We start from the raw sequence: 19,615 nt of genomic DNA on the forward strand, positions 1-19,615 counted from the left end.
AAAAGTAGAAGTACTCAGATCTTGTACTTGAGTAAAAGTAGAAGTACTCAGATCGTGTACTTTAGTAAAAGTAGAAGTACTCAGGTCTTGTACTTGAGTAAAAGTAGAAGTACTCAGATCGTGTACTTTAGTAAAAGTAGAAGTACTCAGGTCTTGTACTTGAGTAAAAGTAGAAGTATTCAGATCTTGTACTTGAGTAAAAGTAGAAGTACTCAGATCTTGTACTTGAGTAAAAGTAGAAGTACTCAGATCCTGTACTTGAGTAAAAGTAGAAGTACTCAGATCTTGCACTTGAGTAAAAGTAGAAGTACTCAGATGGTGTACTTGAGTAAAAGTAGAAGTACTCAGATCCTGTACTTGAGTAAAAGTAGAAGTACTCAGATCTTGCACTTGAGTAAAAGTAGAAGTACTCAGATGGTGTAAGTACTCAGATCTTGTACTTGGGTAAAAGTAGAAGTACTCAGATCTTGTACTTGAGTAAAAGTAGAAGTACTCAGATCGTGTACTTTAGTAAAAGTAGAAGTACTCAGGTCTTGTACTTGAGTAAAAGTAGAAGTACTCAGATCGTGTACTTTAGTAAAAGTGGAAGTACTCAGGTCTTGTACTTGAGTAAAAGTAGAAGTATTCAGATCTTGTACTTGAGTAAAAGTAGAAGTACTCAGATCTTGTACTTGAGTAAAAGTAGAAGTACTCAGATCCTGTACTTGAGTAAAAGTAGAAGTACTCAGATCTTGTACTTGAGTAAAAGTAGAAGTACCAGAGTGTAGGAATACTCTGTTACAGTAAAAGTCCTGCATTCAAAATGTTCCTCAAGTAAAAGTAGAAAAGTATTCTCATCAAAATATAGTTAAAGTAGCGACAGTAAAAGTAGTCATTGTGCAGATTGGTCCATTTCAGAATAATATATATGATATGTTTTATAATGATTGATCATGAAAGTGTTCTCAAAGCTGGTAAAGGTGCAGCTAGTTTGAATGACTTTGTATACTGCAGGGTAGCTTGTGGATTTACTCCAGGTGGAACTAAAGTCTGATTTAACACTTGATTATATTTCACATCATTCATCCACATCTGTAAAGTAACTAAAGGGATTACATACATGTAGTGGAGTCAAAGTACACAGTAGCTTAACATTGAAATACTCAAGTAAAGTACAAGTACCTCTAAATTGTACTTATCCATCTAATAATAATAAATAATTGAAGCTCATCTCACCACAAGGGGTCGCCCTCCCCAGTTCTGCCTCCTCCCTGTTCATTGAACCCAGAACACATCGCTCACTAATCACCAGAAAGACGTGATAACACACCGACACATGGATCAATATCATTTTATCTAAACTCAAACACACAATCAATTATTTGTTGATTTATATTCTGTAATCTGAATCTTTAAAGTACCTTAAAGTGTCAGATAATTGAAGTGGAGTAGAAAGTCTTCTCCTTCCTCTCCACCTGATGTTCTTCCTGCCTCAAAAAAAGTAGAAGTTAGCTATTAGCTATAATCTGGCATATTGCATCTCTTCTCTTTGCTGAGATTAATGTATTTGTATGCATGGTCCTTCTATAAATAAATACATGCATATAAATAATTGCAAGTCTCTTCAGTGCGCATGTCACAAAATGATTTAAAAAGAAAAGCCAAATTCTGGAAAACAAGTCACAATCAAAAAACAGAAGTGACATTTTATTAAAAGGAAGTGACATTTAAAAAAAAAGTACCATTTAGAAGAAAAAAAGTCAAATTCTGAGAAAGAAAAGTCTAATTTGAGATGCATTGTGGGACATGTAGTTTATGGGCAACGTGCTTCTGTAAATCATCATGTAACCGTATAATAAACTTTGCAAGCTCTTGTGGGGCCGCAGAAAATGAAGTCACGGGCCGGATTTGGCCCCCGGGCCTTGAGTTTGACACCCCTGAGTATATTTGACCATCTTCACTTACAACCCACTACAGTTCAGTACTTCTACTTTTCCTCAAGTACAAGATCTGAGTAGTTCTGAGTACTTTTACTTTTAAGTACATGATCTAATCTAAGTACTTCTACTTTTAAGTACATGATCTAAGTACTTCAACTTTTACTCAAGTACATGATCTAAGTACTTCTACTTTTACTAAGTTTCATGGTCTGAGTACTTCTACTTTTACTAAGTACATGGTCTGAGTACTTCTACTTTGACTAAGTACATGGTCTGAGTACTTCTACTTTTACTCAAGTACATGATCTAAGTACTTCTACTTTTACTAAGTACATGGTCTGAGTACTTCTCCCCTCTCTTTCTGTTGCTGCTTCCCTCCAGGATCAATAAATCTCTTATCTTGATTGAACTGTGGTTGTATAAAACTTGAAGGTATTTGTATTGATCAGGTATTTGTATTGATCAGGTATTTGTATTGATCAGTTATTTGTATTGATCAGGTATTTGTATTGATCAGGTATGTGTATTGATCAGGTATTTGTATTGATCAGGTATTTGTATTGATCAGTTATTTGTATTGATCAGGTATTTGTATTGATCAGGTATTTGTATTGATCAGGTAGATGTTGATGCTGTTCTCTCTTCAGGTGAACCCCCGCTGTCTCTCTGTGACTCCCCTCATTTCCCCTGAGAGTGACAGAGCACTATTTATTTCCTGCTGCGCAGTTCACAGTCTGAGTCTGAGCAACAGCTCCCCTGCTGGTTGAGTTCGGAACTGTTCCCAGCAGTCACGTGATTTCCTGTAAACAGTCCGACCAGCTGGAGGTGAAATACATCCATGGGTGAAACCACTGCTCCTGAGCGCCATCTAGTGGGAACAACTGGAACTTAAACAATAAAGACGTGTGCAGATCTTTATTTCTCCAATACATCTAAAGCTCTGAGGGTCGAAGAGACCTGATGAAGATATATAGTATACAGGACATGTACCATGTGATGTGAAGTACAATAACATACATTTAAAGTAATTAAACTGTCATTTATTGAACTCCTTATGAAGCCCCGTCTGTGGGATTAGTTTTGTGTCATAAAGATAAAGAAACACTTTCTCAGAATAAAGCAAAACTAAGAGTTTAAGAGAAAAGAAAACTGAGTCAAGCAAAATAAAATTAATTTCAAAAATAAAACTATAAGTTGCAAACAAATCATTTATGTAATCATGTAAACATGTAAAAAGTATTTTTTCTTTATTTTAACATATATTTTTGTTTGCAGTTCTCTTTGCTTCTTTCTCAATGATCAGACTCTCTCGTTTGCACTCTTCTGACCATACATCCAAGTGGGCGGGACTTTCAGGGGTTGCGTCCCCATTGGCTACTTAGTTTTTGAGTGACAGCTCAGTCCTCCCGCGATTGTACAGTGCAGCTGCAGTCAACACAGTAGCTGAGCACGGACAGAAGACGCCCAGAAGAACCAGCATTTCAATTATTATAATACTCAGGGCCGGGTTTTGGCAAAGACATACATGTCCCACAATGCATCTCAAATTAGACTTGTTTTCTTATAAATGGTACTATTTTAATAAAATGTCACTTCTGTTTTTTGATTGTGACTTGTTTTCCAGAATTTGGCTTTTCTTTTTAAATCATTTTGTGACATGCACACTGAAGAGACTTGCAATCATAGGCGGTCACCTAGGGCGCCAGATATGAATCAATATAGTGATTATATTCTGTGTTCACGTTACCTTCGGCCCAATGATTCCCAGACCGTGTTCTCCCACAGCTCCTGAAGGTCCCACAGGCCCCAGATCCCCCTGTTAGAGAACCATTAACTCTCATTAAAACTGCTTTCAGATATTTATACTCTCAAAGGAGGGAGAAGTACTCACATCCTGTACTTGAGTAAAGGTAGAAGTACTCACATCTTGTAGTAAAAGTAGAAGTACTCAGATGGTGTACTTGAGTAAAAGTAGAAGTACTCAGATGGTGTACTTGAGTAAAGGTAGAAGTACTCACATCTTGCAGTAAAAGTAGAAGTACTCAGATCCTGTTCTTGAGTAAAAGTAGAAGTACTCAGATGGTGTACTTGAGTAAAGGTAGAAGTACTCACATCTTGCAGTAAAAGTAGAAGTACTCAGATCCTGTTCTTGAGTAAAAGTAGAAGTACTCAGATCCTGTACTTGAGTAAAAGTAGAAGTACTCAGATGGTGTACTTGAGTAAAAGTAGAAGTACTCAGATCCTGTTCTTGAGTAAAAGTAGAAGTACTCAGATGGTGTACTTGAGTAAAAGTAGAAGTACTCAGATCCTGTACTTGAGTAAAAGTAGAAGTACTCAGATCCTGTACTTGAGTAAAAGTAGAAGTACTCAGATGGTGTACTTGAGTAAAAGTAGAAGTACTCAGATCTTGTCCTTGAGTAAAAGTAGAAGTACTCAGATCTTGTACTTCAGTAAAAGTAGAAGTACCAGAGTGTAGGAATACTCTGTTACAGTAAAAGTCCTGCATTCAAAATGTTCCTCAAGTAAAAGTATAAAAGTATTATCATCAAAATATAGTGAAAGTAGCGACAGTAAAAGTAGTCATTGTGCAGATTGGTCCATTTCAGAATAATATATATGATATGTTTTATAATGATTGATCATGAAAGTGTTCTCAAAGCTGGTAAAGGTGCAGCTAGTTTGAATGACTTTGTATACTGCAGGGTAGCTTGTGGATTTACTCCAGGTGGAACTCAAGTCTGATTTAACACTTGATTATATTTCACATCATTCATCCACATCTGTAAAGTAACTAAAGGTATTAAATACATGTAGTGGAGTCAAAGTACACAGTAGCTTAACATTGAAATACTCAAGTAAAGTAAAAGTACCTCTAAATTGAACTTATCCATCTAATGATAATAAATAATTGAAGCTCTTCTCACCACAAGGTGTCGCCCTCCCCAGCACTTGGTAGTGGACATCTCCAAGAACCTGATGCTTTGATAGCACACAGGTCTGTGTCAAATAACACACTCTCACATGACTCACTCTAAAGTCAATGGCACACAAAGAGGGGTTCATTTAGCACAGACGTGTCAAACTCAAGGCCCGCGGGCCAAATGTGGCCCGCCACGTCATTTGATGTGGCCCGCGAGAGCTCGCAAAGAATATAAACAGTTTATTATACGGTTACATGCCGTTTAAGCACGTTGCCCATAAACTGCATGTCCCAAAATGCATTTCGTTTTGTGACGTGCGCACTGAAGCGACTTCCTATCAGCAGCGGCACTCTGAGGCGGTGAGTGACCAGTGTGTGACTGTGAGTAACACAGAGTTGAAGGAACATCATTTACAGCGGCACAGAGACACCAAACACGGAGCAAAGTCTGCTTCAGCAACCGAGACAAGCAACTCCAGTCCCAGAACAAACAGACAGAATGACCCGCTCTTTAAGAATCAGTCGGTGTTGCTGCGGCTCAGAGACACGCATGGATTTATTATGTTTTAGAAAAACTCGCGTTACGGTTATTTCCGGTTTCTGGTTGATTAAAATATATGAGGTCTTGGCTTGCAGAGTATGAACGTCTTTTTGCTATATTCAGACGATAAATACTTGTCTAAAGTTTGTAAAGGAAGGAGGAAAACTTCCGCGATCCCTGTCCCCTCTCACTCTGTTCCTCCTCATCACGCCGCCGCCCCCCCCCCCCACTCACTGCTTACTGAAATAGTGAGTGACAGGTGATAGTAACACAGCAGGATCTGGGACAGGGGGTTCTCAAAGTCTTGGCTTTCAGACTATTAAAATATTATTGCTGAATTCAAATGAAATATAGCCTATTTAAATAATGCTTGATATACAAAAGAAAAATACTTTATTATTCACAAAAAATAGATTTCACAAACATTGTATCTCTTTTTGATAAGATATGATGAGGCTAACTACATTTCATAAATTCATGGGATTTATGTAACAGTAAGAGAGTGAAATGTTAGTCTGAGCCCACATACAGTATTTTTGTGTCTACGTGCACAATACATTAATGCACAACCATGTGCTTTCAGACGTAGTTATTGCCAAAACCAATAATACTCCAATGCAGAGGCAATATTGTTATACAGTATAAAACATTATTTTGATATTTATATATGTATATTTATATAGTGTTAAAATTACAACCGGCCCTTTGAGGGCAACCATAATGCTGATGTGGCCCGCGATGAAATTGAGTTTGACACCCCTGATTTAGCACGACACATTTCAAATAACTAAAGGACAAGTTATACAAGGAAGTAGAAAGAAAGGGAGGTGATAGAAAACTATTTCTGCTAAAAAGTTAGCAATGATTGAGAGTCAGAGCTAAACATTTCAGATGTGTGTATCTCACACTGCACTGTCACTTTTATTCATATATCTTTGCTTCTCAATGAGTGTTTTTAAATATCAATTCATAATATGTTTCTTCTTAATGCTCTTAATGTCTTTCATTTGTGTAAAGCACTTAGAATTGCCTTGTGTTGAAATGTGCTATATAAATAAACTTGCCTTGCCTTCACTTTCGATACACAACCTGAATGAGGCAGATTTACCGAGCAACAAGTGACGCGACGCTCAGACTGAATTCTCATTGGCTCAGACGGAGCTGGTGTTACCTCCTTCTGTGTGTCTCTCTCATTGACATCCCGCTCTGTAGAAAGGACGGCTGTGTTTCTGTGGATAAAGAACATTTCACACAGAAAGCCTCGTGAGATCAAGATGAAGTTGAAGATGTTGCTGTTTCTGCTTCTCCTGGGAATAGTAGGCCCACACTGCACATCTGCACGTGAGTCTTTTGATTCTTTACGTTGGGAAATAAGAAATGCTCGAATGTGTTTACAGTAGAGGAACTAAGGCCCCTAAAAGTTGAGTTGAGGCTACCCCTACCCGAGGTAGAACAAAGCACAACCATGTTTTTTCATTACTTTAATACGTCTAGTTTATGAAACGGATTGCTGTATAAAAATATTTCACAGCAAAATTATTTTTTTTGTTTAATGTTAGGAACTTTCCCATAACCGAAAAATGTGCGCTCCTCTGAAGGGAGCCGTGTTGCCCTTATCCCATGTATCTCTGGAAATAATGATCAGAATTTCACCAAATGTGGCCTAGATGTTCACAGAGAGGTAATGCATACAATAAAGGGTTAGGTTAAAGATTATAGCAATACCTTTTACCTTCTTTGTAATATTAACACTTAAACACACATAAATCATAGGCGGAAATGGAATAGGATATTTAAAATGCAAAATATATGTTTATGCTTTTCTGTCATTTTTAAACTAAAGAGTCCAATCACCTAAAAATGTCATTTATATGTACCAGAGACTCTTATCTTTTCATAAAAATCGTTTGTTTGACTATTCACTTCACCCTCTGCTGTCACTCTAACAGCTAACCAAGCCAAAATGGCCGTCAGAATGGGGCCCTGTGGGTGTACCTGTGTGAAGGGAAGGACTCAAAGCATAGATTAAGAGATCAAAACATATTATATATAATAATGTTTTGTATTATAATCATTATTATATATATGCTTTATTTATCAAACTTTTCTATTCCAAACACAGTTTTTGTTTGTATTTTACATAATCTTTGAATAATACTGTAGATACTAGATACCCTTGAGGGGGTTTCCCGACATGTCGTTGCAGTGAATTAAAGGGTGTTTCATGTTTTCGTTGATGTGCAGTGTTAATTTCGTCAACGTTAATACATTATTTCCGCTCTCTTCACTCCAGAAGAGCGATCTCCCTGTCTCTCTTACCCCTTTCACACCAAGGCTTTTCCCGTTCTAGCTCCGTGCTAGAGCTTTTCTGGTTCAGAACTGGTTCTTCGGTTCAGCTCCCGCTCTGTTCACACCGCTCAGAGCCCGACTGGTGCTGCCGCTGCTGCGTCATGACGTCACAGTTTACGTCGCTGATTTTCTCCCCAACGGAGCTCACCTCACAACAACAACGGGCCGGGGACTGCGTCGGGTCGATGATCGTGTTGCTTTTAATCATACGAAGCCAGATTAAATTAAATAACGACTTCTCCAACCTTATACTTTTCTCCAGAGTGCCGTGGTTCATTGTTTATTAATGTGTTTCAGCGGCATTTACCGACCGCTGCAGTGCTGACTGCTCTTCAACGGGAGTGTATTCTCCCGTTAGCTCCGGGTTAGCTCACACGGCTCTAAAGTATTCACTGTCTGACTGTCACACAAGCAGCTGATACATATCCCCAGTTCCCCTTAAGTGAATGTGTGTCAGTCTGAATTGACGCTGTTTGGTGTCAGTCTGAATCGACGCTGTTTGGCATCACAACGCTGTTATGAAAGTTTCTCTGGTATAACATGGGTGATGCTAGCATAGCAACCGAAGCTAAACTGACTACTTGCTAAGCCGTTTTCTACAGGCACTTTTTACCGGCGTATTTTTCATTATGATTCTACTCGGACATGACAACCTGTGCAGCCCATGTATTGATTCCATCCGATAGCTGCTATAATAATAAACAAAACGTCTGCCTGCTCTCCACAATGATCAATAACAGCGAACGGATGGTCAAAGTAAGGTACAAATAAACAGAATCACACGAAGCCTGGTTAGTGTTGCCTGACTTTATAAAGCGTGTTTTTTTTTTACAAGTGTGTGGTTGCGTTCTAGTCACTTTGCTCAGCACTACTGCTTGTTACAACTTTTATTTGCCGTACTCGCCTTAACTGTTAGCTCAGGTTAATCTCGCCCCCCTCCGACGTAAGCGTGACGTATGCGGTTCTTGCTTCTAGACGGACAACTTTTTGGTGCTCGAAACGAACCGGATTCCGGAGCTTAGAGGCTGCTCCGCTGCGGTGTGAACAGGAAAAACCGGTGCTTTTCAAGCTCCAGCTCCGAACCGGCCCTGGAACCGCGTTGGTGTGAATGGGGTATCAGTGTGCGGGGGGCGGGGCCTAACAGACACACTGCAGCGGCAGACAGATCTGCCGGGGACGGAGCGTTCAGAGAGTATAGAGACACTCTACAAGGCTCGATGTGGACAAAGCTCGTTTGCCATTAGTGTTTTCGCGTAAGCGCGTTGACACGAGTAGAGTAGTCTGTTCAAACAGCCGGCCAAAAGGCGTCATATTCAGTCGGAGAAATGCACAATTTTCGACTTCCTTAACTCGTAGCTCTGTTGCCCCAATTACGAGTAACGTTATCACATCAGGTGCGCAGAGGTGGGAGAAGTACTCAGATCTTGAAGTTAAGTAAAACAATACCAGAGTGTAGGAATACTCTGTTTCAGTAAAAGTCCTGCATTCAAAATGTTCCTCAAGTAAAAGTAGAAAAGTATTCTCATCAAAATATAGTGAAAGTAGCGACAGTAAAAGTAGTGATTGTGCAGATTGGTCCATTTCAGTATAATATATATGATATGTTTTATAATGATTGATCATGAAAGTGTTCTCAAAGCTGGTAAAGGTGCAGCTAGTTTGAATGACTGGAGACTGCAGGGTAGCTTGTGAATTTACTCCAGGTGGAACTAAAGTCTGATTTAACACTTGATTATATTTCACATCATTCATCCAGATCTGTGAAGTAACTAAAGGTATTAAATACATGTAGTGGAGGAAAAGTACACAATGTACCTCTGAACTGTAGTGGAGTAGAAGTACTAAATAGCAACACATTTAAATACTCCAGTAAAGTACAAGTACCTCAACATTTTACTCAAATACAGTACAATATAATAACATAATTATATATATTTTATTTATTTCACATTTAAATAAAGCAATGTTAATTTGTTTAGTTTTTCCCTATGAATAACAAAAAGTACCTACAAGAATACCGTTAAAGTACCGGATCGATAAGCAGTATCGATAAGAGTAGTAGTACCGTTAAAAACCTTAACGATACCCATCCCTAGATATTACACAAGTAAAGTGTTAAGAGAGTGAAATGTTGCTTTACGAATTTCAACACTTGATGTTGTCGTGCTACGACCCTTAGATAGAAAAAGAATTGGCTAAATTTGCTGAATTGTACAAATAGCATACTGTTAAATGTGTGAGTTGTCATTATTAAGGACGGCGATAGTGTTATGGCAGAATGTTTATCACAGCGTATTTCTGGTATATTCATTAATGTCACATGGTATTAAGCAACAGTATAGTGGACGGTGTGTTGTTCATTTGGTTTGCTGGAAGGAGGCCCATCTATAGGCAACCAGCTGAAACTCTTCAGCAGCAGTTGTATACATTGGCATGTGTGGTAGCTGCTAAATAAGGTCATGAAATCTGGGATCATGTAGAACTCAGAGGATGCAACATGTATGACTGTATAAGGTTGGAACATGTCCAAGTTTAGGAGAACTGACAATGTGTGTGCGTTAAACATGATTAGGGAACATGTTCGTGTGTCATTTAGAAAACCTATATCTCCCCTGTGTTTTCTTGTGTTCGTGGGGGCAGTTCCGCGATTGGCTGCTGTGGCAGCAGGTGATGATTAATCTCAACTATTTCTGTGTTTGTGTTTCATTGATTCCTCTCTGTTTCATTCTTTCCTGTTGTGTGAGTGCTGGATCTCCAGAACAATAGCATGAAGAATATCACTAGTCATTGTATTCTATGGAGCGTCTAGGTTCATCTTAAAAGTAGGAATTAGGCTAAATGTCATCCTTATGACTGATTTGAATGGAATAACAACAATTGGTTATATCAAGTATATGCAAATACAGAGGGCCTCAGTGTATACATATACCCTCTATAATTACTTATTCATTGATGATTCTATTCATTATTAATCTTTGATTGTTCTAGTTAAAATGATGTGTAAGTTGGCTGTGCTTGTCTTTAACCTTGGACAAGTGATGAAAGACTCAAAGAGCTGTGGATGCCTTGAGGGGACCATAGAGGATGCTTCTGCACAGGGTCCAAATGTTGTGCTATGCTCCTGCTAATATTTATGGATTTATAAACAAGATGTTACTGGGTTTATGCAATACCATAAACTGGTTATGTTTAAGGAAAGATTGCGTTTCGGGTTCAACTATGTTTTTGTATATAGTTGTATATGGGAGGATAACATGATGTAGTAATGTACTAACAAGACAGCATGTTAACTTTTGGTTTCACATTGAGGATAATTCATGTTTATTTGTCTGCATTATTTTGTGTTTTATTTATTTTGTATTTTGAATGCATTATTTGTATTCTATACATTTAGGCTATATAACACACATACCCCAGTGTATATATACATACTAACATATATCATTAATTAAGATTAATCTTTGATTTATCCAATCTAATAATTGAAAATGTTTATTTAAATCATGTGAACATATTATGCCAAGAAACCTGTTAGCTCATGGGATCACAGTATCTACAGTATCTACAGTATCTACAGTATCAACTGTTATTCAAAGTATTTAATTATGTAAAATACAAACAAAAACTGTGTTTGGAATAGAAAAGTTTGATGTATAAAGCATATATAATAATGATTATAATAAAAATCATTATTATATATAATATGTAGGTATATAATATGTTTTGATCTCTTAATCTATGCTTTGAGTCCTTCCCTTCACACAGGTACACCCACAGGGCCCCATTCTGACGGCCATTTTGGCTGCATTGGTTAGCTGAAACTAAAAAAAATATTTTTATGAAAAGATAAGAGTCTCTGGTACATATAAATGACATTTTTGGACTCTTTAGTTTAAAATGACAGAAAAGCATAAACATACCTTTTGCATTTTAAATATCCTATTCCATTTCCGCCTAGGATTTATGTGTGTTTAAGTGTTAATATTACAAAGAAGGTAAAAGGTATTGCTATAATCTTTGCTTTATTGTATGCATTACCTCTCTGTGAACATTTAGGCCAAATTTGGTGAAATTCTGATAATTATTTCCAGAGATACATGGGATAAGGCCAACACGGCCCCCTTCAGAGGACTCCACATTTTCACTATTTTCGGTTAAGGGAAAGTTCCAAACATTAACCAACATTTTTTATTTTGCAGTAAAATATTTGTATACAACAATCCGTTTCATAAACTAGACAAATTAAAGTAATGAAAAAACATGGTTGTGCTTTGTTCTACCTCGGGTAGGGGTATCTCGATAACTAAAGCCTTTTTGGGGGTTTGTTCCTCTACTGTTATGGGCTGTGTGAGTTTAAAGTGTGTCTTAAATGGTGGTACATGGTGTACTTTTCCTCCACTACATGTATTTAATACCTTTAGTTACTTCACAGATGTGGATGAATGATGTGAAATATAATCAAGTGTTAAATCAGACTTTAGTTCCACCTGGAGTAAATCCACAAGCTACCCTGCAGTATACAAAGTCATTCAAACTAGCTGCACCTTTACCAGCTTTGAGAACACTTTCATGATCAATCATTATAAAACATATCATATATATTATTCTGAAATGGACCAATCTGCACAATGACTACTTTTACTGTCGCTACTTTCACTATATTTTGATGATAATACTTTTCTACTTTTACTTGAGGAACATTTTGAATGCAGGACTTTTACTGTAACAGAGTATTCCTACACTCTGGTACTTCTACTTTTACTCAAGTACAAGATCTGAGTACTTCTACTTTTACTCAAGTACAAGATCTGAGTACTTCTACTTTTACTCAAGTACAGGATCTGAGTACTTCTACTTTTACTCAAGTACAAGATCTGAGTACTTCTACTTTTACTCAAGTACAGGATCTGAGTACTTCTACTTTTACTCATGTACAAGATCTGAGTACTTCTACTTTTACTAAGTACATGATCTGAGTACTTCTACTTTTACTCAAGTACAGGATCTGAGTACTTCTACTTTTACTCAAGTACAAGATCTGAGTACTTCTACTTTTACTAAGTACATGATCGGAGTACTTCTACTTTTACTAAAGTACAAGATCTGAGTACTTCTACTTTTACTAAAGTACATGATCTGAATACTTCTACTCTTACTAAGTACATGATCTGAGTACTTCTACTCTTACTAAAGTACATGCTCCGAGTACTTCTCTTACTAAAGTACATGATCTGAGTACTTCTCTTACTAAAGTACATGATCTGAGTACTTCTACTCTTACTAAAGTACATGATCTGAGTACTTCTACTCTTACTAAAGTACATGATCTGAATACTTCTACTCTTACTAAGTACATGATCTGAGTACTTCTACTCTTACTAAAGTACATGATCTGAATACTTCTACTCTTACTAAGTACATGATCTGAGTACTTCTACTCTTACTAAAGTACATGATCTGAGTACTTCTTCTCTTACTAAAGTACATGATCTGAGTACTTCTACTCTTACTAAAGTACATGATCTGAGTACTTCTACCTCCTCTGGGGACCATGTAATATGTAAGCAAAGTTCCCACTGGTTAATGGTGTCTGTGAAATGATAGAACACCTTTGAATATATAGTATTGATCAGGTTTGATGATGAGATCTTCCAATCTTGAAACACATCACCCTCACACCTCTCTGCTGTGGAGCTTTATCCTTTCATTTCTTAAAGTCACAAGATGGCGTTGTTTTCCTGCTGAAGCCAAACCACTTCCTGCTTTGTTGCACAATATTTAATACCGGTCACTAATGTAACGTTATTTATTAATTATCTTTATTTCACTTTAACTTTATTGTGCACGCTCATCAGGAAATATAAAGTTAAATCTGTAAAAAGAAAAGTACATATTTAATTATATTAGATTAGATTCAACTTTGTTGTCATTGCACAGAGTACATGTACTAAGACAACGAAATACAGTTAGCATCAAACCAGAGGTGCAGAACAAGTAGTAAAGTGCAGAGTGATGTGTAGTATAATATATATATATATATATATATATATATATATATATATATATATATATATATATATATATATACATATGAGGATATAAACAAAGTGAAGTATTTACACTATGAACAGTATAAGGAGGTATACACATTATGAATACTCTATAGATCAGGTATAAATACACACAGTGTAATACAGACACAATACACAATAAATATGAATATATATTATAGACCGTTATTGACATTTCAAAATGATATTAATACATATGAGTTGTCCATATCAAATCTAGTTGTTTTCTAAATGCAGAGAAGTGGACGTAAGTGAGAAAGTCCCTGAGTATCCAGGGGTTTGGTTTCTGACTGAAGAGCAAACAGCAGAAGAAGAAATCATATAGAACCTGCTCCCTGTCATTACACATGAAGAAGAGAGAGATAGATCTCTGGGAAGCAAATCACAATTCAACGAGGTCAACATCAATATCAAGTTCCTGTTGTTGTTGTTGTTTACATGTCTGCTTGACTGTAGTACTGCATACTGAGAGAACATCACACTGATACTGACATGTACTGAGAGAACTATATGATGCTGTTTAGTAGATCCATAAATCAGGAGCTGCTGTTAGTTCTGGATATTCATGTATTACAGATATATGTATTCATGTATTACAGATATATGTATTCATGTATTACAGATATATGTATTCATGTATTACAGATATATGTATTCATGTATTACAGATATATGTATTCATGTATTACAGATATATGTATTCATGTATTACAGATATATGTATTCATGTATTACAGATATATGTATTCATGTATTACAGATATATGTATTCATGTATTACAGATATATGTATTCATGTATTACAGATATATGTATTCATCTTTCACAGATATATGTATCCATGTATTACAGATATATGTATTCATGTATTACAGATATATGTATTCATGTGTTACAGATATATGTATTCATGTATTACAGATATATGTATTCATGTATCACAGATATATGTATCCATGTATTACAGATATATGTATTCATGTATTACAGATATATGTATTCATGTATTACAGATATATGTATTCATGTATTACAGATATATGTATTCATGTATCACAGATATATGTATCCATGTATTACAGATATATGTATTCATGTATTACAGATATATGTATTCATGTATTACAGATATATGTATTCATGTATTACAGATATATGTATTCATGTATTACAGATATATGTATTCATGTATCACAGATATATGTATTCATGTATTACAGATATATGTATTCATGTGTCACAGATATATGTATTTGTGTATCACAGATATATGTATTCATGTATTACAGATATATGTATTCATCTATTACAGATATATGTATTCATGTATTACAGATATATGTATTCGTGTATTACAGATATATGTATTCGTGTATCACAGATATATGTATTCATGTATTACAGATATATGTATTCATGTATTACAGATATATGTATTCATGTGTTACAGATATATGTATTCATGTATTACAGATATATGTATTCATGTATTACAGATATATGTATTCATGTATTACAGATATATGTATTCATGTATCACAGATATATGTATTCATCTATTACAGATATATGTATTCATGTATTACAGATATATGTATTCATGTATTACAGATATATGTATTCATGTATCACAGATATATGTATCCATGTATTACAGATATATGTATTCATGTATTACAGATATATGTATTCATGTATTACAGATATATGTATTCATGTATCACAGATATATGTATTCATGTATCACAGATATATGTACTCGTGCAGGTGGATGAGCAGAAAGGCCACGCTCTGAGAGATTCAGAGTTTCTCTGACACTTTGAACAAACACTTTATTTCAAACTCAAACGTCCCGCTCCGATACAAATAAATAACAGCTGATATATTTATTTGTAAATTCCCAAATATCTTTGATCCAGCAAATATTTGAAGTTTTAACAGGTAGTTAGATTTGTGGGTACTTGCTGAATCTTTGATTATCTTAAATAGTGGGAGTTGAACTTGAATATAATATTTCACATCAAGAGATGTGTCAGAGAGAGACTGGATCAGAGCTTTGGTATTCCTGATGGTTTTATAACATCATTAAAATGTATTTTCCAAACCTCAGGAAGAAGAAACATAAGTTATCATTGAAAGTACAGAGCAGAGACCATAAGGGACGAAGTCTAACTAAACATCTAATGTTGAATCTGTTGATTCCAGAAAACTACATTATCAAATCCTGCAGTGTAAATATTACGGTCTGAGGTTTGTGAGTTCAGATTTATAAATGATCTGATAAGAAAGACTGTAAACTTCAAATGATGCTTAAAAAACTAAACTGGAGTTTCTCTTCTGATTAAGAAATGATGCCTGTTTCCTATCAACGACATTCAGGTCCTCTCACGCAGGATTTACACATTTATTAATAATAATAATCATTTCAAACTCTTCTGGAACATAAATGTGTCTTTAGTTTTGTTTCTGTTTTAATATAATGTAAAAAGAGATGATTTGATGTCTTGGCTGTGATTTTGTGCAGAAAGAGAACAGTTTATTTATAACGACTGAAGTTATTACATTAATATTCTCTCACAGGGACTCACTCTCTGAAGTATTTCCGCACTGGCTCCTCTGGAGTCCCAAACTTCCCAGAGTTTGTGGTGGTTGGGTTGGTTGATGAAGTTGTGATGACTCACTACGACAGCAACACCAGGAGGGAAGGACCCAAACAGGACTGGATGAACAAAATCACAGCAGAGGATCCTCAGTACTGGGAGGGGCAGACTCAGGCGTCACTGGGTGCCCAGCAGGTCTTCAAAGTCGACATGGAAACTGCAAAGCAGCGCTTCAACCAAACTGGAGGTTAGTTCATGTTTCACCTTCTACTGATAATATGTTGTTTATATCTTCATCCTACACACACACTCACACACACTCTCTCTCTCTCTCTCTCTCTCTCTCTCTCTCTCTCTCTCTCTCTCTCTCTCTCTCTCTCTCTCTCTCTCTCTCTCTCTCTCTCTCTCTCTCTCAGGTGTCCACATTTTCCAGCAGATGTACGGCTGTGATTGGGATGATGAGACTGGTGAGGTCAAAGGTTATAATCAGTTTGGTTTTGATGGAGAAGACTTCCTGATACTGGACCTGGAGACAGCGTCATGGATCGCTCCAACACGAGAGGCTTTCCTCACCAAACAGAAGTGGGATAAGGACAAAGGTTTGATGCCCGAGCTGAAGAACTACTTCACCAAGATCTGTCCTGAGTATCTGAAGAACTATGTGAACCTTGGGAGGAGCTTCCTGATGAGAACAGGTAGAGTCACATGACCTGATGGAGTTTCATAAACACCTCCATGTTCATGTCTCCTGGGTTTCTGACATTACAACACATGTCTCACTCTGTGTCTCACTCTGTGTCTCACTCTGTCTCACACTCTGTGTCTCACTCTGTGTCTCACTCTGTGTCTCACTCTGTGTCTCACTCTCTGTCTCACTCTGTGTCTCACTCTGTGTCTCACTCTGTGTCTCACTCTGTCTCACACTCTGTGTCTCACTCTGTGTCTCACTCTGTGTCTCACTCTGTCTCACACTCTGTGTCTCACTCTCTGTCTCACTCTGTGTCTCACACTCTGTCTCACTCTGTGTCTCACACTCTGTCTCACTCTGTGTCTCACTCTGTGTCTCACTCTGAGTCTCACTCTTTCTCTCACCACTCTCTCACTCTGTTTTCTTTCTCTGCTGCATTTCTTTTTATTTTACCAGTTGTTCTGTCTTTCAAGGTGAACTTCTGCGTCACATCTTTTCTCTGACTAACACTGAACAGTTTCAGATTAGTAAAACATTAAACTCCTCTACAAACAAAGGTATTATTCTGGGACATGGAGACAGAAGACACCATTTCATCTTTACATGATGAAACAGGCGTAGTGTGAGCATCGTGTAATACATCTGAATATGTTGGTGTGTAGCTGTCCGTGTTTCATCGTACGCAGCCTTTCTGTCTGGAAAGGATTTAAGACCAAAATACTGTTATTTTAACTTTCTTTTGATCAACTAATCAGTGAATGGTACTATAGCACTACACAGTGCAGTGGAGATAATCTCATCTGTTGCTCTTCTACTTATTTAGGGATCAAACTTAATATTCTTGTCGATATAGATTAAGTAATGACTATTGTTCAGATAAATAAATGAATTGTTTACACATTTAAATGTCAAGAAATAGAAAAAAATCTTAATTTCAAAAGTCTAAGAGGAGATATTCAACGTGCTTCTTTAATCTGAACAACACTAAACAGTATTTGATATTAAATTATATAAAAGTGAGAAGAAAGTCTTTATTTAACCAATTTCTCTGAAACACTGACTCTGTGTTCTCCTTCAGTGATGCTCACAGTACATCATAACTCCCTGTAGTGATATCACTGTGAGTCAATAACCTCTAAAGTGTGTTTGTGCAGAGATCCCCTCAGTGTCTCTGCTCCAGAAGTCCCCCTCCTCTCCAGTCAGCTGCCACGCTACAGGTTTCTACCCGGACAGAGCCCTCATGTTCTGGACCAGAGACGGAGAGGAGCTTCACGACAACGTGGACCACGGAGAGATCCTGCCCAACCACGACGGATCCTTCCAGATGAGCGTGGACCTGGACGTCTCCTCATTCCCCGCTGAACACTGGGACAAGTACCGATGTGTGTTCCAGCTCTCTGGGGTGAAGGACCACGTCATCGTACTGGACTCAGCTGTGATCAGGACCAACAGAGGTAAGACTGCATCACAACGGCTCAACGGTTACTAACAATCAACAGACCCTGACAACATGTCATATCTCTCTCTCCTGAAACATGGGTCTCAGGGGAGAGAGACTAAGAATGGTTCAAGACAAACCCAGCATGACACCACGAGGAGAAAGGGGCCCTTCAGGAGCCTCAGACCTGATGCCCATCCTGAAGAAGCTTCCTTCCTCCGTTCAGATTGAGACTTCCTGTTGTGTCTGCTCCACAGGGAATCCCCTCCTCCTCTTCATCATCGGTGCTGTAGTGGCTGCTCTCGCTCTCCTCATCGCTGGGATTGGATTCCTGGTTTACAGGAAGAGGAACGGTGAGAGACCAATCAGAAACCTTGTCTCATGAGTTCTCAGGGTTGTTAATGTAAGGCTTTGAGGTAGCAGATCAAACTCAGAGCTCAGTGTAATGTGGATATGGAAAGCACTTGGTGTGTTTCTACAGGGATAATCAGTGTGGTCTAGTTCCTTGTTGTGTACGGGGCGGTGGATTGAAACACTTTCTCTGCTTTTCCTTTCAGACAAGAAAAACCCTCCCTCTCCTGCCTCCAGCTCTGAGCTCACTGAGAGACTGAACCAGCCATCACAGTGAGGGGCTTCACATCAACTCTCCACCTGTTGCATCAGAGCTCTTTCTCTGCTCTCAAACCTCTCCAGCTGCAGCTTTAGAGTTCAAACCCTTCTGCAGAGTGACCTCAGAAAGGCACGATGCTTTCAGAAACACAAATATTAGAAAATCAATGACATCAGTTCAATAAAATAGTCTAACACCAAATATAAACATTGACCTGTACATCAGAAGCAGAACTGACTCAGGTTCTGTTCTGTGTCTTTAGGGTTATGCATCAGGGGCGCTGCCACCACATTCTCCCCGTAAACTGTTCATTATTCATCACCTGATCGATAACTGATCATCTGATCAATAACTGATCATCTGATCAATAACTGATCATATTCAAATCAAATCAAATCAAGTTTTATTTATAAAGCACATTTAAAAGCGATGTTTGGTCGAGCCAAAGTGCTGTACATGTAATAAAAACACATTACTAC

General features: G+C 37.4%; 2 protein-coding genes across 8 annotated transcripts in view; one reads left to right on the plus strand and one right to left on the minus strand.

Moving 5' to 3' along the window:
* LOC117482825 overlaps positions 1–1,452 on the minus strand; it is a 182,408-nt gene extending 180,956 nt beyond the window's left edge. Inside the window, exons 1-2 of one of the 2 annotated variants that reach the window (XM_034131037.1) lie at positions 1,401–1,452; positions 1,216–1,280 (exon numbers count right to left, since the gene is read on the minus strand). In XM_034131037.1, coding sequence (XP_033986928.1) covers positions 1,216–1,274 — 59 coding nt within the window. In that variant the 5' untranslated portion in view covers positions 1,275–1,280; positions 1,401–1,452. Of the gene's footprint in view, positions 1–1,215; positions 1,327–1,400 lie in introns of those variants that run through there. The other variant, XM_034131038.1, reaches the window with a different exon arrangement.
* Positions 1–19,615, plus strand: part of LOC117482815 (H-2 class I histocompatibility antigen, Q9 alpha chain-like) — a 50,757-nt gene that overhangs the window by 30,557 nt on the left and 585 nt on the right. The window contains exons 2-8 of one of the 6 annotated variants that reach the window (XR_004555924.1): positions 6,593–6,721; positions 16,381–16,647; positions 16,817–17,095; positions 18,243–18,542; positions 18,784–18,879; positions 19,084–19,190; positions 19,412–19,446. Coding sequence is in view for 4 of the 6 variants with exons in the window: in XM_034131012.1 (XP_033986903.1) it covers positions 6,593–6,721; positions 16,381–16,647; positions 16,817–17,095; positions 18,243–18,542; positions 18,784–18,879; positions 19,084–19,154 (1,142 nt within the window). In the remaining 2 variants the exon portion in view is untranslated. Of the gene's footprint in view, positions 1–6,592; positions 6,722–16,380; positions 16,648–16,816; positions 17,096–18,242; positions 18,543–18,783; positions 18,880–19,083; positions 19,361–19,411; positions 19,447–19,615 lie in introns of those variants that run through there. The other 5 variants (XM_034131012.1, XM_034131016.1, XR_004555925.1 and 2 more) reach the window with 5 other exon arrangements.

The sequence above is a fragment of the Trematomus bernacchii genome, unplaced genomic scaffold (genome assembly GCF_902827165.1).
Source record: "Trematomus bernacchii unplaced genomic scaffold, fTreBer1.1, whole genome shotgun sequence".
Taxonomy (NCBI): Eukaryota; Metazoa; Chordata; class Actinopteri; order Perciformes; family Nototheniidae; genus Trematomus; species Trematomus bernacchii.